Below are 25457 nucleotides of genomic sequence, written 5' to 3'. Positions count from 1 at the left end.
CACATATCATTAATGGTTACCATAGCAGATAATACAAGTCTAAATCAATCATTAATTTATTACACCTTCCCTTGAGGCTTCAACTTACAGGATGCAGGGAACATTTACCCTTAAGAGTGTAATACTGTTTGAAAAGAATTACTTTACTAAAATGTTTGAAGATCACCGCCTAAATATCTGAATTTACTTATAAAGACACATACCAAAGTGAAGGTTATTAAAGATTGCCAGGGTCAGGAAAATAAAAATAGGTAGAAGTAAATACTAAGCAGAATACTAATATTGTTAGAAAAATATATAGTATAAATATGTATAGTATAAATAAAAACCCACTAACCAGAAGTAAACTGTGAATCATTAATAAGCAGTAACAATTGACATCCATGAAAGACTTCTTAAAATATTTCAAATAGCTGTATCTAATTTCTATAGGATTTCACACTATAAATGAGGATAATAAAAATGAAGTCAGGTGTGTAACAGATAAGTTAACTTCATCTAAGCAGTAAGCAGAATTTGCTACTGAGCCCAGTGACCTCCTTGGTTAAGTGCAAATCATTTTTTTGACCAACATTCATTTTCATTGACCAGTAAATAATGTATCTACATTTATTTATTCCAGGGATTACAGACTCAAATGCCTGTAAGGGCCAGGCAATAATATAAATGAATAATTCACACATCAAATACTGCTTTCATTTTCATAAATATGAGGCCCTAGTAATGTCAGAGGTTCTAATACTTTCCATCTCTGAAACTGGCTATTCTAGGTAACTCATATAATGGAATCCTACATTTGTTCTTTTGTAACTGGTTTCCTTCACTTAGCACAATGTTTTTTGTGGTTCACCCATGTTGTAGCATGAATTAGAATTTCATTTCCTTTTAAAGCTGAATAATATTCTACTGTATGTATATACAACCTCTTCTTTTTCTATTTACTTGTTGGACATTGGGGCTGTTCGCACTTTTTGGCTATTGTGAATAATATCTTTGAGACTCTGCTTTCAATTCTTCTGGATGTATAGTCAGAAATGAAATTGCGGAATCATACAGTAATTCAATTTTTTACTTTTTTCAGAAACCACCCATACTATTCTGTGTGGTGGCTATATTGTTTTACACTACCACTCAGAGTGCACAAGGGTTCTACTTCTTCAAATCCTTGTTAACACTTGTTATTTTTCTGGTTGTTTAACAGTAACCATCCTAACAGGTGTTAAGTGATTACTGACTGACATTTCCCTAATGATCAGTGATGTTGAACATTTTTTCATGTGCTTATCTGTCATTAGTATTAGTATACCTTTTCTGAGTAAATGTCTTTTCAGTTCCTCTGCCCATTTTTAAATTGGGCCATTTGTCCTTTTGTTCTTGGGTCATAGAAGTTCTTTATACAGGTATTATGGATATTAATCCCTTAGCAGATATATAATTTGCAAAGATTTCCTGTGATTCTGTGGGTCTTTTCACTCCCGAAAATGTCCTTTGAGGCACAAAAGTTCTTAATCCTGATGAAGTCCAATTTTACACTTTTCATTTGTTGCACATGACTTTGATATCATATCCAAATCCAATGTCATGAAGACTTCTCCCTATATTTTCCACTAAGAGTTTTAGTTTTTACAAATAAATCTTAGATCCATTTTGAGCTCATTTACGCATCCGACACAGTAAAGGTCCAACTTCATTTTTCTGCATGTGGATATCCAGTTTTCCCAGCACCAGTTGTTGAAAAGATCATCTTTTCCCCAATGAATGGTCTTGGTACCCTTCTTGAAAATCAATTAGTCATATATGCAAGGGTTTATTTCTGGGTTCCCTGTTCTATTGGTGTGTATGTCTGTTCTTATGTTAGTATCACTTATTTCCTTTGGTTTTTCATTTCTTACAGAGTTAAAACTCCTCCGTAGTGAATAAAACGCCCTTTGCAACATAGCCCTAATGTAATTTTGTTTTCTGCCATTCCCCCCACCTATATCCTAAGCTCAAATCTCACTGCAACATCAGTTGTAGAAACAAACCACATTGACATATATTTTAAATATGATTTCCTCTATTCAGTATGTCTATTTGCCTTGCAAACTAAGACTTCAAGATCCAGCTCAAACTTTATCTCTGTTGATTCCTAATGGCAGAGTTAATCATTCCTATCTCTGTGTTCTAATAGCAATTTCTACATATTTCTGTCAAAGCATTGATAACACTCTAATACAAATTATTTAGTTGTCTGAGGTTTCCATTAGACTAAGAATACCTAGAGCATTATATTTTACTTATTTTTCTATCTCTAGGATCTAAAATAGTGCTGATATACTGGAGACACTGGTGGAATAATTTTTGAATGAATTCCCACATGCCCAAATCTTCATCATTCTTCAAAGCCGTGTTCCAATTGTGTGTGAATGAAATCCACAATTTCTCAGCTGGAACTAATCTCTCCTTGCTCTTGATGTTCTATGTTGTATTATTAACACAATTACTTGTACCAATGTCATCTCTACCTAGGTTAGAACGTGAGGATAGGACGGACATAAGGACTCATTTTTTATTTTATTTTTCTTTTGAGAGACAGTCTCGCTGTTGCCCAGGTGGAGTGCAGTGGCACCATCTTGGCTCACTGCAACCTCTACCTCCCAGATTCAAGAGGTTCTCCTGCCTCAGCCTCCCCAGCAGCTGGGATTACAAGTGTGTGCCACCATGCCCAGCTAAATTTTTGTATTTTTAGTAGAGATGGCGTTTCACCATGTTGGCCAGGCTGGTCTCAAACTCCTGACCTCAAGTGATCCGCCTGCCTCAGCCTCCCAAAGTGCTGGGATTATAGACGTGAGCCTCCAAGCCCGGCAGGATTCATTTTGGAATCTACCAAAACACAGAGTGCAGTGCACACCATACTCAAACATTTGTTGAATCAGTTCTACCAGGTTATTCAATTTACTAGATATTCTTGAATCTACGCCATTTAAAGAGTAAACTCAAAACGTTGTTTTCTGATGACTCAAGGTCATCATGACGAACACCAAACCTTTTACTGTTCAAGCTAATACGCCAAGGTAATTGGCTTACATTTCTGTTCCTCTCCAATTGCCTTATTTTAGCCAAAACTATTTAGACATGGACCTAACTGTGGTTGATCCCACGTTCTCCTTAGATGGTTTTGTAATACCTACTTTTCTTGCACTATTAAAGGTATTTCGCCTTTATATCAGAATCTGGGTGCTGTGCTTTCAGTGGTTAAATTTGTCAGAAGCATACTCTGCAGATAAATGGGGTATTAAGATGTTTTCACCGAGATTGCAGAAACCAAGGTATGTGACGTGGTGAATTAAAAAGGCACCTAAAGTAATGATGTGAAGATAAATTAGCTCATGTAGGAGATCTTTATGACAAAATCTTTTTTAGTGATAGAAATAGTAAATGTGCTGAAGAAAGAAACCAGGACCCGAGAATTAAATATCATTAATTATAGAAAAGATAGTATGGGAAGATCAGAATTCAATAAATAAAACTTTTTTTTTTTAGAAGAAAGTTAATAAATCAAATTCAGTTGAAAATCCATAGCTTTGAATTTTTGGGAAATCCAAAGGAAAATTTGGGAACTCACACCCTTAATATGCTCCTAACTTCACTGGTCTACTTCAATCATTTCAAAGTAAGACGAAGTATGTAAAACCAAAAGGTCCCTCAACTATTATGTATGGCAGAAGTAATTCAAAATTTGTTTCTTGCAATTACCTCAGGAACTGCTGTGGAGATAAGAGAAAGAAAGGTGACAGGGCAAGTGGTTCTTCCTTTAGCCTCTGTACTATTGTTTTAGCCCAAGGAGTTCCCTTTTTATAGGCTTTACACGTTGGACTTCTGAATATGATTTTGTTCAGAGTTCTACTGATAAAAACGCAAATCTAAATATCACTGATTTAGACCATTAGACCTAGAGTTAATGGGCTGTTCATCGTATTTGAGAAAGCTGTCATCAAACCACATCAGATAGCTACTTTGAGCTACTTTTTTTTTGGAGATAGGGTCTCACTCTGTCACCCAGGCTGGGGTGCAGTGGCACAATCTTGGCTCACTGCAACCTCCACCTCCCAGGTTCAAGCGATTCTCATGCCTCGGCCTCCTGAGTAGCTGGGACTACAGGTATGCGCCACCATTCTTGGCTAATTTTTGTATTTTTTAGTAGACATGGAGTTTTGCCATGTTGCAAAGGGTGGTCTTGAACTCCTGGCCTCAAGCAATCTACCTGCCTCGGCCTCCCAAAGTGCTAGGATTACAGGTATGAATTAACAGCCAGATAGCCATTTGTAACCACTGATTGCTAGAGGAGCAGAATGGTGCAGGAACTATGTTGCTGTTGGAATTAAGAAGCTAATACTGCTCTAACTGGGCCATCTACTTTCTCTGGACCTCAAGTACTTTGCTTCTAAGATGAAGAGGTCTTTTTTTACTCAATGTCTAAGGTCCTTAACACATTAAGATACTCTTAATACATACACAGTCAACAGGGTGGCTGGCCTAGAAAACATGACCTTTAAGAATGCTGTCGTATGATCATTATGATAAATACTACTATTACAAGCATGTCACAGTGTTTTAGTTTAACCAAATGAATAGTAAAAAAGTAACTTTTCAGAGATAGGTAAATAAAATATCATATTAACAAACAGTTCCAGGAAACTTGTTAGCACATGTTCTTCTGGTAAGTTTCTAGTTTGGGAATTGGCAGGGCCTGGAGGGCTCATGCCTGTAAATCCCAGCACTTTAGAAGGCTGAGGTGGGCAAATCACCTGAGGTCAGAAGTTTGAGACTAGCCTGGGTAACATGGTGAAACCCTAACTCCACTAAAAATACAAAAATTACCCAGGAGTGGTGGCACATGCCTGTAATCGTAGCTACTCAGGAGGCGGAGGCTGAGGCATGAGAATCACTTGAACCTGGGAGGCGGAGGTTGCAGTGAGCCGAGATCGCACCACTGCACTCCAACCCAGGCCATATAGAACGAGACTCCGTCTCAAAATAAAAATAAAATGAAAAGTTACTAGTCTGGGAATGAAAGGATCAGTTTAGACACTCAAAGATGAGGACCTCCAGAAAGTCAAAGTCCAGTATGACCCTTTAAAACAGAAAAAACCTTTATCACCTCATTTGCTAAAATTCATCCAATATTAACCTTAATCCTATTAAGGTCCTAGAATTTTGCCTGAGTTTTCTTTTCTTTCTTTTTTTTTTTTTTTTTTGAGACAGAGTCTCGCTCTGTTGCCCAGGCTGGAGTGCAGTGGGGCGATCTTAGGTCACTGCAAGCTCCGCCTCCTGGGTTCACGCCATTCTCCTGCCTTAGCCTCCCGAGTAGCTGGGACTATAGGCGCCCCCTACCACACCCAGCTAATTTTTTTTTTTTTTTTTGTATTTTTAGTAGAGATGGAGTTTCACTGTGTTAGCCAGGATGGTCTCAATCTCCTGACCTTGTGATCCGCCCACCTCAGCCTCCCAAAGTGCTGGGATTACAGGCATGAGCCACTGCGCCCAGCCTTTGCCTGAGATTTCTAATTTCCCAATCATCTAATCAGTGTACAAGGTAGAAAAGTATCTCCAGATTCTTAATGTAAATTTCTATTCCTTTAATAACATTCATTCTGTTGAAACAACATCTGTATCACTCAGAAACAATTTTAATTGTGTGGTTTGCATGGGTGTTCTGTAATAACGTTCTTAACTGTTACACTAGTCCACACAAACTTACGTAGCTCCCCAAGATTCATAATCAAGAAACTGCTGTCATCTGGGGGACATTCCAACATTACAGTGAGCAGTCAATGAGCAGTTCCACTAGGACAGGAGAGTCTTACACGCTGAGAACTTTATACTAGACTGCTAATCGGAGAAACCTGAAAGTTTTGCCAGTCCACAAAAGGTTAAAACAAATGGTTTTTCATTAACGATAAACAGCTGATAATAACGTTAATCTTGGTGCTAATAGAAGGGTTTAAGTTTTCCAAAATGAAAAATTTAAATGATTACATAGTAGAAAGTAGTAGTTACAAATTTTTCCTTCTATGCCAGTTTAGGGTTTTCACTTACCCCTCCCAGATCCTTAATGTCCTTTTGCAGTTTTTCAGATATGGTGACAGAAGGTAAGTCAAGGTAAAATACTTTTCCCCAAAGTGGCTTATATTTGGATTTTTCTGGCCTGTTATCAGTTTTCAGAGATTTCAAAGATGGTCTGCTTTTTTCATTTTTGACTTGGATTCCACCTGCTATTAAAGATGTTTAGAATCAGATGTTTTACAGACACTTGTACTATTTTTAAAACATTTCATTATACAATATTACAAAATAAAAATCCTTACAATCCTACCAATTTATTAGCATTGAAATGTATTTCTTTGTAGTACTACTTAGGATAGAGGCAAAACGCTCTATATACTTTCACAGAACGCATATTGTAAAATAATAGTTGACTCAGCAAGAAATATTCGTGTGTTTATTCCTGAGGCACGGGGCTATATAAAACTCTTTTGAAAGATTTTCTTCTTTAGGATGTAAACTCCATGGGGGTATTTAATACTCAACTACTGATTGAGCATCTGCCATTCTGCTGAACATTCAAAACTGGTGTTTAAACTTCATTTAGCGATGAAAGAATCCTCTGTTACCCAGAATAACCTAGTCAAGGGTTTCAGACTGCTCAAGTTTTAGTTTCATATAAAGTTTGTCTGCATGTTAACAACTAAATGGTCCATTTCACATACAATTTGTCTATGTATTAGGAATTTAATGGTCCATTACGAAGAACTAAACCTTTCATTTCATTATTTTCATTAAAAACAAGATCTGAGATCCAAGCAACTGCTTTAAAAATTAATTTTTCAAACGCAACCTGTTCTTAAATTGGTAATTACTACACATACACAAATGCCTGTACAAAAAACTTAGGTAGTGGAACGTTTCACCAAATAAAGTGATTGAAAATGGAAATGTGCTTTTGTTTCCCTGTTTGTAATGTTGAAACCAGCAATGGGATGTTTGAAATACAAATGCTTTCCCCCAACTTATGAGGAAGGGAAAAAAACAACTTTCAAGGGTTAAGACCAAAAATCCACCCACAATCACTCAATCTAGTACTGAAGCTAAAAGCCACAAGCGTGTCTGACTTTAAACTGAGGATGCTGTCCGTCGCCTCCAAGGGCCCGGGCGGAGGCGCAGCATCTGCGGAAGCCCGGCAGAAGAGGGCACGGCAGCCCCAGCGAGGTCCCGGATCTGCACATTGTTTGCTAGTTTTCAACCGAAGGCACGACCGGGAATGAACCTGGGACCGCCGCTGTAAAGGGCAGAGCGCTCGAGGGGCCGGGCCGGAATCCGTTCCTTCTTAGACAAAACACTGAACGGAGCCCCTTCCTTCAGACCCCAGAGGAGGGCGGTCAGAAAAAAAAAGCTGAGGAACCGGCGGGAGAAGTCTGAAGAATCAATGGTGGAACCACGAGGGGAGGAAAGGATTAAAGGGACTGCAGGCGGAGGAGGGGCTTCTTACCCTGGAAATGCCCTTTACTGTGGATCCTCATGGCTCCGGAGTTCATGGCAGTCGCCCGGTACCTACATGCTGGGTCCGGAGAAAGTGTCGCGCCGGGCGGCCACGAAAGCACGGCTTCCCCAGGCCTGTTGACAGGACGGCCGCCTCTCTCCTTCCGCCGGCTACGGCCTCCACGCAGCAGAGGCACCGCGTCTGCGGGTCGGGTTTCCGGGGCCGGATCCGGCTCCAAAGCGCGGAGGAGGAAGGCGCAAAGCACAAACGAGTGGGCTGCGGCGGTTGAAGATTTGAAAACGCGTCACGCGGCCGCGGCGCCGATACGCGCGCCCCGCCCCGTCTCACGCCGCGCGCCGTGCCCCGCCTCGCGCTCGCCCCTCGTGCCCGCCTTCTCGCGCCGCGCGCCCCGCCCCCTCACGCCGCTGTCCTTCTGGCTCCTCGCTCCGTCCCCGCAGGATGTGTGTTCTCATGTGCCCCGCTCCCATTCCGATGCCCTCTCGGCCTCTGACCCCGGCTCTCAGTCCGCCGCTTCAGGTCTTGGCGCAGCCACAGAGAGTTGGCGCGGCTCTGTGTTGACCAAACCTAGTGGATGCAGTTAGCGCCGGAGCCCTGCCCCGCCCATCACCAGGGTTATTTCCGCCTTCTAGGTTTGCCAGGACTGCCGGCCTTCCAGCTGCTTTCTCCCGCAGGTATGCTAATTTTCCACTGGTCGGACGTCTGGGAGGCTGAAGGCGAGGGTCTTCGGCCGATCCCGGACTCAGCTCTGGCCGGGGCCGGAGCCGGGCGGTGGCGGCAGCTGCAGCCCCTGCTCAGCGCGCCCTGGGTCGCACAGCCAGCGGGGTTTTCCCGCGGTCACTGCCGACCCCGCCGGCTGAGGACAGGCCGCAGAGCGACTTGCGGGAGAGAGTGCGGTCCCGGAGGACGTCGGAGGGAGGGTACGGCCAGGCGGCCCCCGGTCCTGACGGCAGCGACACCCCAGAACCCGTCCAGGTCACTTTGTGTCCTTGGGTAGTTGGCTATTTGCGCTGCCCTGTTGACTTTTATTGTATACAGAACTGTTTTCGTTTAGTTGTGTGTAAGTTTATTTCAACAATGAAGGAGTGGAAAGTAACATCTCATTTTTTTTTTTTTCTGTAAAACAGAGATTAAAGATCAAATTAAAATGCTTGTGAATATATTTTAATTTTATAAGTTGGAACATGCCTCGCCAAAAAACAAACAAACAAACTTTCTTCAGGAGGAAGAGGATATTTTGAACTATTTTGCATTCCTCTACTCCAGGCCATAATAGGCACTCCTATAATGTTTGATTTTTTTACCTGGTAACTCAAGGAAGTCAGTGTCAACGTTACAGTTTTGCAGGTAGGTACCTCAAAGAATAGACAAGGGTGGGTTGTGACAATATTAGCTGGAACGCAGAGAACACGTTTGCTAAGGGAAATGAGAGTTTGGTTTTACACAGATTTATGTTGAAGGCCCTGGGGCGACAATCATGGAACTATGCTTATTAGACAGTTGAAGATGTGTATGACTCGAGAGAAATGTCTAGGAAAAGTGGACATGGGAAGAGGAAATAGAGTGATTTGATATCTCTCCAAGAAAATATTTCTACCTCAAGGTCTGTTGATTTTAATCATGGGGCAGTTCATTAAAGGTTAACAGATCTTGAGTGGTGGAAGGAAGTGTGGTTTAAATAAACGTATTCAATATTGTGATTTCTATGGGAACTTATTTTCAAAATATAAGCTACAGAGAGCACAAAATGTTTATATTAACAGAAAGATTTAAAAACTTGGGAAGCACTAATATATAATGTAGTTAAAGCTTTGGGAGGAAATGAAATTGCCAAGGAGAGCATGTGAAATGAGAGAACTGATTAAAAGCGTGGTTGATGAAATAGTGAAAGAGATGGAGGAAATGCCACAGAATTGGGAAGAGACTGCAAACATTAGAATCATATGGGCTTCACTACTTGGCCTCTGGGTAATTTTGAGCCCCAGTTTTAATCTGTTAAAAGGGGGTAATACTTCTCAGGGATGTTGTGAAGGTTAAATGAACATTTTTGAATGCTTAGTACAGTGCCTGGCACAGAGGAGAGCTCATTAAGAGTTCTGTAATTATATCCTAGTGAGCGCTGCACCAGTTCCTTCATCCCCAGGACAGGTAAGTTTAAGACTTGAAAAATAAGTATTTGATTTTGGCGTTTCAGGTATCATTGGTTTCCTTAAGGGTAATTTGAGTAGGTGGCGGAGATGAGTACAGTACTAGATAAAAATGATAAGCTTGAAGTTCAGACAGGTTGAGTGTACTCTTTCAAAAAAAAAAATAGTTGTTTTAGGAAAGTATAATGAAGGGAAGACTTGATCTTTGGAAGGTTTAGAGGATGTGGGAAAGATTTCATCATGCTTCTATTGAGGAACATTTTTTCAAAAAAGGAAGTCCATTTTATGTTCTTGTGAAAGATGAGTTGTGTGTCTTATTTACTGTGAAGAGGAAGGACAGTAACATAGTTGCACCCTATGCTGTTAGACTCACCCTCCGCTGCACTGAAGGTGGTAATTCCGAGCAATAAATAAACAGGAAGTCTGCTTTACTCAATAGTTAGTAATTTTCTAATCTATTATCCAAGGTTAGTTTTTAAAAATATTACTGGAACCTAAATCTTTTAGTAGGCACAGAAAGGACGTGGCTATAGTCAGTAAGGATAGAAACCTCCTTTAATCGTCCAGTAGTCAGGTCTGTTGGTAAGAGGATGGGGTTTGTCTTAAAGTAGATATTGAAAATATGCTTGAAAACATTCCTTCAGAGGAAGGGTAGACATTCAAGAAGTGAATGGGGGCGGGGTTATTTATGGTGAGAAACTTTGTTCAAGAGTTATATTAGGCAAAATTGGAGAACATTGAGCAGAATCATGATGTAATTAAATGAATATGTGGCTGTGAATCAAGAGAAATGAATTTTATTAATTACCTGCCCTATCCCTAACTAGTTTTATGACCTTGGGCAAATGTTAACCTTTCTGGCAGGGCATAGTGGCTCAAGCCTGTAATCCCAGCACTTTGGGAGGCCGAGGTGGCGGATCACGAGGTCAGGAGTTGGAGACCAGCCTGGCTAACATGGTGAAACCCTGGCTCTACTAACAATACAAAAATTAGCTGGGCATGGTGTAGTGCGCCTGTAACCCCAGCTACTCAAAAGGCTGAGGCAGGAAAATCACTTGAACCCAGAAGGCGGAGGTTGCAGTGAGCTGAGATTGCGCCATTGCACTCCAGCCTGGGTGACAGAGCGAAACTCCATCTCAAAAAGAAAAAAAAGTTAACTTTTCTATGCTAGAATTTCCTTATCTATAAATGAAGATAATATTGTTTAGTCTACTCCACAACTTTCTGTGATTATCAGAGATCTAAATCTGATCTTTCAGATTACCTCACACATATTCAAATATAAATTTTTTATTCTAGAATCTAGACAAATTAATTTTATAATACTTATCACTTTTTTTCTTTATTTTGCCTAAGCCTCTTCACCTGGCTTAGCAAATATTTTTTCTTGTCCATAGCAAACCTAGCTTAGATTCAACCTTTATCTCCTGCTCATTTGGGTCTTGAATAATAATCATTCCTGTTTGATTCATTTGCCAACTATTGATATGTTGTTTTCTGAAATGTGTTCTGGTCTATTTTTATTATTTAATTTGCACATTTCGTAGTCTCACTATCCTGGTGAACTGGAGGGCTTAAGGTTATATATAAGGTTAAATTCTTAGTTTTGCAGGCTAAGTGTATGCAAGGATAGGATTGGTTAGTGACTGTGGCACTGAAGTTAATGTCTCAGGTGAATGTGGGCTGGGAAACCAGGGTAAATTCAGCATTATCAGGCCCATGAACACATCCTAAGTGAAGGATCAAAAATGGAAAGGCCGGGCTAGGTGGCTCAAGCCTGTAATACCAGCACTTTTGGAGGCCGTGGTGGGAGGATCACTTGAGTCCAGGAGTTTGAGACCAGCCTGGGCAACATAGGGAGACCCTGTCTCTACAGAAAATGAGAAAATTAACCCTGTTAGAGTAGTGCACACCAGTGGTACCAGCTACTCAGGAGACTGAGGTGGGAGGATCACTTGAGCCCAGGGGTCTAGGCAGCAGTGAGCTATGATTGACCACTATAGTCCAGAGTGAAGCCTTGTCTCCAAAAAAAAAAAAAAAAAAGCAAGACAGGAGGATTCAGAATTTGGGAATATATGGTAATGGATGCCTCAAAGCAACATAATTCAGAGGCTACTTGGCACTTCCATCAGCTGTTACAGATAATGAACCAGTTCAGAGGTTATATCTTACATACTGAACTAAATTGTAAATTCCTTTAGGGTGGTATGAGACACATTCTTGGCCATGACTATAAAATAATCTACCTACCTGCCTCATTTCCTGCTTTCGTCCTGTTTTGATTGAGCACTAACAATGTGCTATGCCCAGTGAAGCTTGTTTACTGTTATGCTCGTAGAAGTCTTATTGTATAAAATTTCAAACATTTATAATCCACATGCAATAAAATACAGCCATTTTAAACATTATATATCTAAATATGAATTTATGTATTCTAATAAATATGTATATCCATGTAGTTACCACTAAAATGAAAATACAAAACATTTTGTCATCCCAGAAGGATGCCTCATTCTTTCCAGTCTCCCTCCTCCCACCAGAAGTAACCAGTCTTCTGATTTTTATTATCATAGAATGGTTTTCTCTGTATTTCAGCATTATATAAATGGAATCATATAATTTGTACGTTTTGGGTTGTAATTATTTTTCATAATGTAATCTTTTTGTGATTCATTTCTGCTTTACATATATCAGTAGTTCATTCTTTTTTATTGCTGAGTAGTAGTTCATTGTGCGAATATACCACAGTTTATCCATTCACCTGTTAATGGACACTTGGCTTGTTTCTATTTTTCTGGCTGTTATGGATAATGCTGCTATGAACATTCGTACACAAGGTTTTTTTGGGAATGTATTTTTACTTCTTTTAGAATGTTGAATCATGTAACATAATATTTAACAGTATGAGAAACTATTGACGTTTTGATTCTCCTTCCAGTAATGTATGAAGCACAGTGTTGTTATTCACTAGGTGTGAACTGGGATCTCATATAGTTTCAGTTTTTAAAATTCAGGTAAAATTCATATAACATAAAATTTGCCATTGTAACCATTTTGAAATGTAGAATTCAGTGGCTTCCAGTATATTAACAATGTTGTGCAATCACCACCACTATCTAATTCCAGAATATTTTCAACATAGGAAAAGGAAACCTCTTACCCATCAAGCACTCATTCTCATTCCTCCTGTCTCCTCAATCCCTGGCAACCACTCTTTTGTTCTCTGTCCCTATGGATTTGCCTATTCTGGACATTTCATAGAAATAGAATATGTGGGTTTTTTTGTGTCTTTTATTGAGCATAATGTTTTCAAGGCTCATCTATTTTGTAGCATATATCAGGTCTTCACTTTTTAGAGATGAATAAAATTCTCTTGTAGAGATATATCACATTTTGTTTATTCTTTCATCAGTTGATGAACATTTGGTTTATTTTTATTTTTAGCTATTATGAATAATAATCTCTGAACATTTGTGTACAAGCAAATGTTTGTTAGACTATTATGTTTTCAGTTCTCTGGGGTATATACCTAGAATTATTACTGAGAATTTCCGGATTATATTATAATTCTGTTTAACATTTTGAGGAACTGCCAAACTATTTTCCATGTGGCTGCAGCATTTTACATTCTCATTAGCAGCGTAAAAGAGTTCCCATTTCTCCACATCCTTGTCAACACATGTGATATTCTGTACTTTTAATTATCGCCTTCCTAGTGGATGTGCAGTGGCATCTATTTCTGGTTTTGATTTTCATATTCCCAATAAGTGATGACGTTGAATACCTTTTTATGTGCTTATTGGCCATCAGTATACCTTCTCTAAATATTAGGTCCCTTGCCCCTTTTTTTGAAGGTTTTTTTGTTGTTCTTGTTTAATTTTAAGTTCTTTATATATTTTGAATACTAGACCCTTATCAGATAAATGATTTGCAAAAATTTTGTTCTTTTCCATACCTGGTCTTTTCAATTTTTTGATAGTGTCCTTTGATACACAATTTTTTAAAAATAAAATCTAATTTTATTTTTCTTTTGTTGCCTGTGCTTTTAGTATCGTATCTAGGGCACTATTGCCAGATTCAGGGTCATACAGATTTATTCTTATGAGAATTCTGTACTTTGCCTACATTTATGTCCTTGACCCACTTTGAGATAATTTTCTGTATATGATGTGAGTAGAGAGTCCACCTTCATTTTTCTGCATGTGGATATCCAGTTTTCCCAACATTATCTGTTGAAAAGACTATTCTTTTTATCATGGAAAGGTTTTTAAAACCTTGTTAAAAATTAGTTGCCTGTAGATGTATAGGCTTGTTTTTGGGCTTTCAGTTCTATTCCGTTGATCTATATGTCTCTCCTATGTCAGTACTACACAATTTTAATTACTGTAGATTTTTAGTAAATTTTGAAATTGGGAAGTATTAGTACTACAAATTTGTTCTTTTTGAAGATTGGCTATTCAGGGTCTCTTAATATTCCATATGAGTTCTAGGGTCAGCTTATCAATTTCCACAAAAAAAGTAGTTGGAAATTTGGTCACAGTTTCATTGAATTTGTAGAGTATTATCATCTACACAATATGTTTTCCAATTCATGAACACAAGGTGTCTTTCCATTTATTTAAGTCTTCTTTAATTTGAACAGTGTTTTGTGATTTTCATTGTACAGGACTTACACCCCCTTGATTACATTTATTCTTAAGTATTTCATTCTTTTTGATGCTATGGTAAAGGAAACTGTTTTGTTAATTTCATTTTCAAATTGTTTATTGCTTTGTATAGAAATACAATTGATTATTATATGTTGATCTTGTATTCTGCAACTTTGCTGTATTTATTAGCTTTAATAGATTTTTGGTGGATTCTTTAGGGTATTATAGATATAAAATCAAATCATCTATTAGAGATACTTTTACTTCTTTCTTTCAGATCTAGATGCCTTTTGTTTCTTTTTATTGCCTGATGGCCTCAGCTAGAACTTCTGTTATAATGTGTTATCAAAGTGATGAGAGAATGGACATACTCTTTATTTTCCTGATCTTCAGGGAAAAGCTTTCAGTCTTTCTTTTGTTAAATATGATGTTATTTTTGAGTTTTTTTCATAGATGTCCTTTATGAGGTTGATGAAGTTCCCTTCTTTTCCTCCTTTGTCACATATATGTGTCATGAAAGGGTGCTGGATTTTGTCAGATTTTTCTCTGCATCAATTGAGTTGATGATAATTTTTTTCCTTCATTTAATTAACATGGTGTATTTCGTTGATTGATTTTAATGTGTTGAACCATCCTTGTATTCCCGGGGGGTAAATCTGACTTGGTCATGATATATACTTGCTTTAATACGTGGTTGTATTTGGTTTACTGGTATTTTCTTGAGAATTTTTGCACCTTTCATACAAAGGGGCTAGTGGTCGCTAGTTTTCTTGTGAGGTCTTTGGCGTTGACATCAAAGTAATGCTGTATTGGCTTCATAAAATGAATTAGGAAGTGTTCCCTCCTTTATTTATTGGAAGAGTTTAAGAAGGCTTGGTGTAAATTCTTTCTTAAATATTGATAGAATTTATCTGTGACACCATCTGGTCCTGGACCTTTCTCTCTTGGGGAGATTTTGATTTTTGATAGAACAGGTTTCTAATAAGTGTATTTAGAAGTAAGCAGACAGGGCCGGGGGCGGTGGCTCAAGCCTGTAATCCCAGCACTTTGGGAGGCTGAGACGGGCGGATCACGAGGTCAGGAGATCGAGACCATCCTGGCTAACACGGTGAAACCCCGTCTCTACTAAAAATACAAAAAAAAAAAAACTAGCCGGGCGAGGCGGCGGGCGCCTGTAGTCCCAGCTACTCGGGAGGCTGAGGCAGGAGAATGGTGTGAACCTGGGAGGCGGAGCTTGCAGTGAGCTGAGATCCGGCCACTGCACTCCAGCTGGGGCGACAGAGCAAGACTCCGTCTCAAAAAAAAAAAAAAGAAGTAAGCAGACAATTGACTCAAGAACAAATAGACTAACTGGTAGTATTGTCTCCACTTTCATTCCTGATTTTAGTAATTTGAGTTGTCTTTTTTTCCCCTTTGGCCATTATACCTAAAAGATTGTGAATTTTGTTGATCCTTTAAACTACTTTTGGTTTTATTACTTCTCTCTGTAGTTTTTGTATTCTTTTTTTATCCTCATTTTTATTTATAGTATTTTTTCCTTTTTCATCCTCATTTTGATTTATAGTATTTTTTCCTTTTCATCTTCATTTTGATATATAGTATTTTTTCCCTTTTACATGCCTTGGATTTAGTTTGTTCTTTTGATAGTTTTATAGGGAGAAGTTTAGTTTATTGATTTGAGAGATCTTTCTTATTTCTTAATGTAGATTTTTATAACTGTATATTTCCCTCTGAGCACTGCTTTGGTGTGTCCATTAGGTTTTGGTGTGTTGTGTTTTCATTTTCTTTCATCTGAAGACATTTTCAAGTTTCCATTATAATTTCTTCTTTGACTCATTGGTTGAGTATATTATTCAGTTCCATGTATTCAAGAATTTTCCACATTTTCTCATTATTGATTTTACAGTTTCTCTTATTTTGGTCAAAAAATGATAAAATTATTTTAGTTTTATTAAGTAAGAATTATTTTGTGGCCTAACATATGATCTGTCTTAAGGAATGTTCCATGTTCACTTCAGAAGAATGTGTATTTTGGTGTTATTTGCGGGGGGTGTTCAATATATGTCTGTTAGGTCTAACTGGTTTATAGTGTTGTTCAAGTCTCTCTGATTCCTTATGTTTTTTCTGGTTCTATTCATTATTGAAAGTGAGATGATGAAGTTTCCAACTATTGTTGAACTATCTGTCTCTAGTTCTATCACTTTCACTTTTTATATTTGGGGCTCTATTTTTAGGTTTATATATGTTTATAATTTTTATGTTTTCTTGATAGATTGACAACTTGTGTCGTCACATAACGTTTCTTTGCTCTTGTAACAATTTTTGTCTTAAAGTCTGTTTTGTCTAATACTAGTACTACCACTCTAGCTCTCTTATAATTACTGTTTTCATAGAATGTCGTTTTCCACTTTCACATTCAGCCTATGTGTGTCTTTGGGTCTAAAGTCTCTTTTAGACAGCATATAGTTGGGTACTTTTAAAATTCATTATTCTAGTCTCTACCTCTTAATTGGAGAGTTTATTTTATTTAATGAAATTACTCATGAGAGCGTATTTTGCCATTTTGCTGTTTTTTATATGTCGTATCATTTTATTCCTCCATTCCTTCATTATCACTTTCTTTTGTGATGTGTTCTGGTGTACCATTTTGATTCCCTTATAATTTCTTTTAAATACATATTTTAGGTATTTTCTTAATGGTAGTCTTGGAATTGCAGTTAACATCAAATGTATAACAATTTAGTTCAGAATAATACCAGCTTGGTTTCAATAGTATACACAACTTTTGCTCCTGTATACCTCCATCTCCACATCCACTTTATGCTGTGATAAATTACATATTGTTGTTATAAATAACATATAAATAGATATAAATGATATAAATCAACTTAGATTTATAATTACTATTTTATGTAATTGTATTTTAAATCATATGGGAAAAAAAGTGATGTTGCTAACCAAAAATACATTAACAATTCAGTTACTAAAATTACAGATTTTTACATTTACTTACATTGTTATCTTTATTGTTTGTTTCTTTTACATTCAACTTATTTATATCTTTAAATATAAGTGTCATGCTGGGTGTGGTGGCTCACTCCTGTAATCCCAGCTTCTCAGGAAGCTGAGGCAGGATAATCTCTTGAGGCCAGGAGTTTGAGACCAGCGTAGGCAACACAGTGAGACCTGTTTGTAAAAATTTAAAATAAAAGTAGCTGAGCATGGTGGTGTGTCTGTAATTCCAGTTACTTGGGAGACTGAGGCAGGAGGATCGCTTGAGCTTAGGAGTTTAAGGCAGCAGTGGATTATAATCATGCCACTGTACTCCAGCTTGGGTGTACAGAGCAAGGCTCTGTCTCATATATTTTTTTTTTTTTAAATCTCTCGTAGCCAAGATATAGTTTGATTATTATTTTTAAATTGATTTTGCCAACCTCTGCCTTTTAGTTGTATATTTACATTCATTGAGGTGGGATTTACATCTGCCATTTTGTTACTTGTTTTCTGTATTTCATTTATATACAGGTGCTCCTCAATTTATGATGGGGTTACATCCCAGCAAACCCATCATAAATTGAAAACGTCATAAGTCAAAAATCCACTTAATCTACCTAATCTACCAGGCGTCGTAGCTTATCCTAGTCTACTTTAAACATGCTCAGAACACTTACAGTAGCCTACAGTTAGGCAAAATGGTGTAATATAAAGCCTGTTTTGTAAAAGACTGTTGAATATCTCATGTAATTTATTGAATACTGTACTGAAAGTGAAAAACAGAAATGGGATGGTTGTATGGATACTCAAAGTATGATTTCTACTGAATGCATATTGCTTTTGCACCATCATAAAGTTGAAAAATAGTAAGTGGCACCATTGTAAGTTGGGTACTATATATATTGTGCTTGTTTCACTCACTCTTTACTGCCTCCTTTTATTTTAAATAGATATTGTATATTTTAATTTCATTGTTACTTCGAATATATTTTAAAATTTTATGGTCGGGGTTTCAATTAACATCTTAGTTTATAAAATCTGGTTCAGATTAATGCCAACATAATTTCAGTAGTTTATAAAAATTTGTTATTGTATATCTCCATTCCCTTTCCCCATCTTTGTGCTATTGTTGTCATACATTATATTTTTATATATTGTATGCTCATAACAAATATTTGTTGATTGCTTTATGCAGTTGCCTTTTATATCAGGAGCAAAAAGGACTTACAAACAAAAAAATATACTTACATGCCATTTATCACTACCTAACTTGTTACTTTTGCTAGTGTACTCTATTTCTTCCTATGAATCCCTGTTAATCTCTAGTGCCTTTCATTTTAGCTTGAAGGATTTCTCCTCGTGTTTGTTGTAGGGCAACTCTGCCAGTGACAAATTCTCTGATTTTCTTTATCTAGAAATGTGTTAGTTTGGGTTTTTTCTTTTAATTCTGAAGGATAATTTTGCTAAATATAGAATTCTTGTTTGACAGTCTTTTTCTTTTATTACTTTGCATGCTATCCACTGCCTTGTGACCTCCATGATTTTACATGTGAAATCAGCTGTTAATCTTATCAAGTATCCCTTTAATGTGATGAATTGCTTCTTTCAGGATTCTCTTTGTCTGTTTGGCTTTTGTCAATTTGATTTAAATGTGTCTTGTGAAAACTCTATCTCTGAGTTTCTCCTACTAGGGATTTGCTGAGCCTCTTGGATGTATAGATTAATTTCTTTCATCAAATTTGGGAAGTTTTTGGCCATTATTCTTTCTGGCCTTTTCACTTTTTTTTTTCTGGTACTTTCATTAGGTGTATGTTGGTTTGCTTGATAATGTCCCACAAGTCTCTTAGATTCTGTTTTTCTCTTTCTGTTCCTCAGATTGGATAATCTCAATAGACCTGTCTTCAAGTTTGTTGATTCTTCTGCCTGCTCAAGTCTGCTGTTGGATCCTCTAATGAATTTTTCATTTCAGTTATTGTAATTTTCAGTTTTGGAATTTCTCTTCGGTCACTTTTTTGTAATTTCTGTTTCTTTATTAATAGTCTCTCCTTTGTGAGACATTGTTCTCATGATTTCCTTTAGTTCTTTTACATGATTTCCTTTCCTCTTTGAGTATATTTAAAATCATTGTTTTAAAGCCTTGATCTTATAAATCCAGTTTCTGGGGTTCCTCAGAGAGAATTTCTATTACTTTATATTTTCCCTTTGTATGGGCCACATTTCTTTGCATGCCTCATAATTTTTTACTGACAACTGGACGTTTTAAATACAATATAGCACCTCTGGAAACCAGATTCTTTGTCTCTCCAGGATTTGTTGTTGCTTATTGTGGTTGCTGTTGTTTGTTTAGTGACTTTTCATAACTAATTTTGTCAAGTTCATATACATTGTCATTTGTGACTAGTGAAGTTTCTGTTTCATTAGCTTACTGGTCAGCTAGTGATTTGATGAAAATTTGCTTAAATGCCTGGAATCCCCGCTAAAACAAACAAAAAACTCTCCCAGTCTTAAGTGGTGGGCTGTGTGTATGTGTGTTGGGGGTGGAAATATTTTCAACATTCAGATGGGCTATTTACATCTCTTCCTTAACCTTTACTTTCTGTTTGTGCAGAGCCTGGAGGTCAACCAGGGGTTAGAGCTGAATGCCTTCTTGGGTATTCTCGGTGCATGTGCTCCTTTCTAAACATGGATGTAGCCTTCTAGAGACCTAGAGATTTGTGGGAGCTTATTTCACAAAACATCTTCATTGCCCAGCTTTTTCTCCCAAGCTCTTCTATGTGTCTTTTGTTTTCACCAATTTTTATCCCTTGTTCCAGGTGGCCACAACTGATAAATTTGCCTTTAAGTGTTTTTGACAAACATCCCTTGGGTAGTTGCCTTTATAGCCTTGTGGAGTTCTGAGTTTAGTGAAATAAAGGCGCAAGTCCCTTTCACTGGTCCTTAGGCAACCACCAGAGAAGTAAAAATAGACAACAACAATTCTTTCAGAACAATCTTCACTTTGCTCCTCTGGCACCAGGAATCACCTTGAGAATTCAGGCTGCTTATTAAAAGTAATGCCATTAAAAGTAATGGCAAAAACCACAGTTTACATTGTCTTCTTTTAATGCTACTTTTTTTTTTTTGACAGAGTCTCACTCTGTTGTCCAGGCTGGAGTGCATTGGCACAGTCAGCCTTGAACTCCTGGGCTCAAGCAATCCTCCCACCTCAGCCTTCTGAGCACCTGGGGCTACAGGCATGCACCACCATGCCTGACTAATTTTTGAAAACTTTTGGCAGAGACAGGGTGTCCCTATGTTGCCCAGGCTGTAATGTTATCTTTTTTTTTTTTTTTTGAGACGGAGTCTCCTGGGTGACGGAGTCTTTGTCACCCAGGCTGGAATGCAATGGTGCGGTCTCAGCTCCCTGCAACCTCCGCCTCCCGGGTTCAAGCGATTCTCCTGCCTCAGCCTCCTGAGTAGCTGTGATTACAGGTGCGTGCCACCACACCTGGCTAATTTTTGTGTTTTCAGTAGAGACGGGATTTCACCATGTTGGTCAGGCTGGTCTCGAACTCCTGACCTCATGATCACCTGCATGGGCCTCCCAAAGTGCTGAGATTACAGGCGTGAGCCACCATGCCTGGCCTGTAATGCTATCTTTTTAAAGGTGGTATTCACATAATCAGTCTTGCCCCTATTAGTACATATACCTGTAAGTTTTGACAAACATAGTGTCATCACCAGAATCAAGATTTACAACAGTTCTGTCACTTCTCCACGGCTGTTAGTCTTTTCCTCTTCTTCTCCACTTCCAATCCCTTGGCAGTCCAATCTGTTTTATTATTTTGCCTTTGCAATAATGCCAGTTAAATGAAATAATGCCTTTTGAGTCAGGTTTCTTTTACATAGGATAATTTATTTGAGATTCATCCCTGTTGTTGGATATATCGGTACTTTCTTCCTTTTTATTACTGAGTAGTGTTCCATTTTATGCATATGAAAATTTGTTTACACATTTCCCAGTTGAGAGATGTTAGAGTGGATTCTAGTTTGGGGAAATTTATGAAGAAAGATCTTACAACTATTTGTGTACAAGTTTTTATATAAATGTAAATGTCTCATTTTCCTTGTGTAAATACATTGGATTGAGGGTGTTATATGATAAGTCTATTTAAACACTTTTCTTTCACTTTATTCTCTTAATGTTAACATTTTGCATACTATAGTACATCAAAATAAGAAATTAACATTGGTACAAGACTTTTTCCTAAGCCACACTACCAATTTTATTCATATTTTATGAGTTTTTCCCACTGTTGTCATTTTTCTATTCTAGAATCTACTCCAGGATCCCACATTGTACTTAGTTTCTTGTCTCTTCTGCCTTTAATTTGTGATGATTCCTCAGTCTTTGTGTACCATGCCCTTGAAGAATACTAGTCAGTTATTTTGTAGTATGTCATTTAATTTGGTTTTGTCCGATGTATCTTCATGATTAGATGGAGAGTATGCATTTTTGGCAAGAATATCACAAAAAATCTTCTTAATACATTGTGACAGGGTGTACATGATATTTACATTTCTTATTATTGATGATATTAACCATGATATTAACCTTAACCACTTGGTTTCTCTGCAGAGTTTTTTCTACTGTTAAAGTACTATCTTTATATTTGTAATTAATAAGTATCTTAGGGAAGATACTTTGAGACTATGCAGATATCCTGTTTCTCCTCAATAATTTTAGCATCTATTGGTGAATTCTTATTACTGTGTTATTACAGTGCTTATTACCCTGATGTTCTAATGGTGAGTTTTTTACTTTCCTCATTCCTTATTAACGAAGAATTCATTAATAGGAATGCTTTTGTAAGAAAGAACTATCACTCGTCTCCATCTCTTTATTCAATTGTTTATATCAATATCTACTGATGGATATTTATTTCATGCCATTAGTTATAATCCAGAACAATTATTTTGTGTTTTGTTTTCTAACTTCGGCCTTTGGGAACTCTTTCAGTTTGGCTTCTTTGCCATTCAGTGTGTCTTCTTACCACTGCATTCACATCCTTTTAAATCATTTTCTTATTTTTTAGCACTATGGCGGTTTCATTTGTATTTTCCCTGCCCTACGCCTAGGAACAACCACTTCTAAAAGCATCCCTGGTTCCTTTTATTGGAGAATTAAAGATTATGATCTGGGGCCGGGCGCGGTGGCTCAAGCCTGTAATCCCAGCACTTTGGGAGGCCGAGATGGGCGGATCACGAGGTCAGGAGATCGAGACCATCCTGACTAACATGGTGAAACCCCGTCTCTACTAAAAAAATACAAAAAAACTAGCCGGGCGAGGTGGCGGGCGCCTGTAGTCTCAGCTACTCGGGAGGCTGAGGCAGGAGAATGGTGTGAACCCGGGAGGCGGAGCTTACAGTGAGCTGAGATCCGGCCACTGCACTCCAGCCCGGGCGACAGAGCGAGACTCCGTCTCAAAAAAAAAAAAAAAAAAAGATTATGATCTGGATAATAGGTACATTTGTTACTACTGAGTTATTGCTACTGGAGTATCATTGGTTCTATACTTCTTCAGCAGGCACAGCTTAGAAATATTTACATGTATACTAACTCATGCATTTATATACATTTGTAATTATTTCTGTTTTTGTGTATTTGTATATATGCATTTTAAAGCTATGAGTTTGTTATGATAGCTTTGATTCAAATCCAACATCATAGGACAGGGTGTCTTCTAGCTTTCTTGTTTTCTTTATTTGTACCTTCATTCTGTGACAGTGAGAAACCTGGCTGTTATTATTTACTATACATTTACTTATTTGATCAGCCTTATACACATATAAGAAAATGGCAATATGTTTTCCAAAATAGTTACAATATTTTACATTTCTACTAACAATTTTTGAAAGTTGTCTAGGTGCTTTGCATCTTTGCTGACATTTGTATCATCAACATTTTTTAAAGCCATTCTAGTAATTATGTAGTGGTATCTTATTATGGTTTAGTTTGATTTCCATGATGACGAATGATGTGGAGCATCATTTCATATTCTTGTTTGGTATATCTTTGCCTATTTTAAAAAATGGATTATTTGGCCAGGTGTGGTGACTTGTGTCTATAATCCCAGCATTTTGGGAGGTCAAGGCAGGTGGATCACTGGAGGTCAGGAGTTCGGATCAGCCTGCCCAACATGGCGAAACCTCGTCTCTCCTACAAATACAAAAATTAGCCAGGTGTGATGGTGGGTGCCTGTAATCCCAGCTACTCAGAAAGCTAAGGCAGGATAATCACTTGAACCCAGGAAGTGGAGGTTCCTGTGAGCCGAGATTGCAGCACCATACTCCAACCTGGGTGGCAGAGCAAGACTCACTCTCTCTCTCTCTCTCTCTCTCCCTCTCTCACACACACACACACACACACACACACACACAAAATTGGGTTATTCATTTTCTTATTGAGTTTTGAGAGTTATTTATGTATTATGGATGTAAGTCCTTTATCAGATATGTGATATGTGAAATTTTTGTTCCAGTCTATGGCTTGTTTTTTGTTTGTTTTAAATTTTCTTACCAGTATCTTTCAAAGACTGAGAGTTCTTAAATTTGATGATACATAATTTATCCTCTTTTTCTTTTGTGAATTATGTCTTTGGTGTAATATCTAAGAAATTTTATTTAATCCAAGGTCATAAACATACCTATGTTAACTTGTTAAAGTTTTATACTTGTACTTAGAAGTTTTACCGTTAGGTCTACATCCATTTTGAGTTAGCTTTTGTATCAAGTATGATGTTATAGATGGAGATTCTTTTTACATCTAATTATTCCAGTACAGTTTATTGAAAAAGACTATTCCTTCTCTATGTAATGGTCTTTCTGCTATAGTCACAAATAATTTGATCATATATATGTGGGTGTATTTTTTTTTAACCCTCTGTTCCATTCCATTGGTCAATATGCCTCTTCTTTCTTCATTACTGCAGTATCTTAACTACTGTAGCTTTACGTTAAGTCAGGAAATCAGGTAGTGTGAAGCGTCCAACTTTGTTACTCTTTTTCAAAATCATTTTGGTTATTCTGGTTTCTTTGTCTTTCTATATGCATTTTAGAATCAGCTTGTCGATTTCTATGAAGTGTTGTGCTAGGGTTTTATTCAGAATTGCTATAAGTCTGTATATCTGTTGGGGCAGAACAGATGACCTTATAATTTTGAGTCTTGCGATCTATGAATATGGAATATTTCTCACTTACTTAGGGCTTCTTTGATTTATTAGTGTCTTTTAATTCTCAGCATACAAACCTTGTACATACTGTATAGATTTATACCTAAGTATTTCACATTTTTGGAGTTGTCTGACACGTTTCAAATAACTTTGTTGCTAATATATAGGGATATGATTTTCTATATTAACTTATCTTGCAGTTCTTCTAAACTAAGTTATTACTTCTAAGTGGCATTTTAAATTTTGTAGGTTCTTAGTGTTTTTCTACATTTTGTCTGTGACTAGACACTGCATTCTTTCCAATTTGTATGCATTTAATTTCTTTTTTTTTAATTTGAGACGGAGTCTAGCTCTGTCACCCGGGCTGGAGTTCAGTGATGTGATCTGGGCTCACTGCAACCTCCACCTCCTGGGTTCAAGCGGTTTTCCTGCTTCAGGCTGCTGAGTAGCTGAGATTACAGGTGACTGCCACCACACCTAGCTAATTTTTATATTTTTAGCAGAGACAGCATTTCATTGTGTTGGCCAGGCTGCTCTTGAACTCCTGACCTCGTCCTCCCAAAGTGCTAGGATTACAAGCGTGAGCCACTGCGCCCAGCCGCATTTAATTTCTTTATCTTGCTTTGTTGTACTGGCTAAATTCTTCAGTACTTTGTTGAATAGAAATGATGAGAGTAGTAAATGGTTCTTATCAAACTTAGCAATCTCCCTTTCATTGAAGGGATTGAAAGGCTTGCGGAAGCCTTTCAGTCATGGTGGATGTGGGATGTTGTCAAAGGTTTTCTTCTTCCTCTGTTATCTGACTGGACATTTATTATTATTATTTGCCTCAAGGGACCAGCTTTTTTTTTTTTTCTATTGTTTTTCAGCTTTCAATTTTACTGATTTCTGTTTTATTTTCATTTCTTTCTTCTTCTTT

The 25457-nt window shown here is 37.6% G+C and overlaps 2 protein-coding genes across 9 annotated transcripts in view; one reads left to right on the top strand and one right to left on the bottom strand.

Annotated features, from left to right (window-relative positions):
• Window positions 1-8085, bottom strand: part of DBF4 (DBF4 zinc finger) — a 32596-nt gene extending 24511 nt beyond the window's left edge. For 2 of the 4 annotated variants that reach the window (XM_033193870.1, XM_033193872.1), the window contains exons 1-2: window positions 7529-7929; window positions 6079-6254 (exon numbers count right to left, since the gene is read on the bottom strand). In XM_033193870.1, coding sequence (XP_033049761.1) covers window positions 6079-6254; window positions 7529-7574 — 222 coding nt within the window. In that variant the 5' untranslated portion in view covers window positions 7575-7929. Of the gene's footprint in view, window positions 1-6078; window positions 6255-7528 lie in introns of all 4 variants that reach the window. The other 2 variants (XM_033193871.1, XM_033193873.1) reach the window with 2 other exon arrangements.
• SLC25A40 (solute carrier family 25 member 40) overlaps window positions 7959-25457 on the top strand; it is a 56746-nt gene continuing 39247 nt past the window's right edge. For 2 of the 5 annotated variants that reach the window (XM_033193881.1, XM_033193882.1), the window contains exon 1: window positions 7959-8211. The gene's annotated coding sequence lies outside the window, so the exon portion shown is untranslated. Of the gene's footprint in view, window positions 8212-8666; window positions 8885-20736; window positions 20799-25457 lie in introns of those variants that run through there. The other 3 variants (XM_033193879.1, XR_004433184.1, XM_033193880.1) reach the window with 3 other exon arrangements.

The sequence above is a fragment of the Trachypithecus francoisi genome, unplaced genomic scaffold (genome assembly GCF_009764315.1).
Source record: "Trachypithecus francoisi isolate TF-2019V2 unplaced genomic scaffold, Tfra_2.0 Lachesis_group4, whole genome shotgun sequence".
Classification (NCBI taxonomy): domain Eukaryota; kingdom Metazoa; phylum Chordata; class Mammalia; order Primates; family Cercopithecidae; genus Trachypithecus; species Trachypithecus francoisi.
The sequence above is the reverse complement of the archived record's forward strand: the minus strand, read 5'-3'. Positions and strand labels throughout refer to the sequence as shown.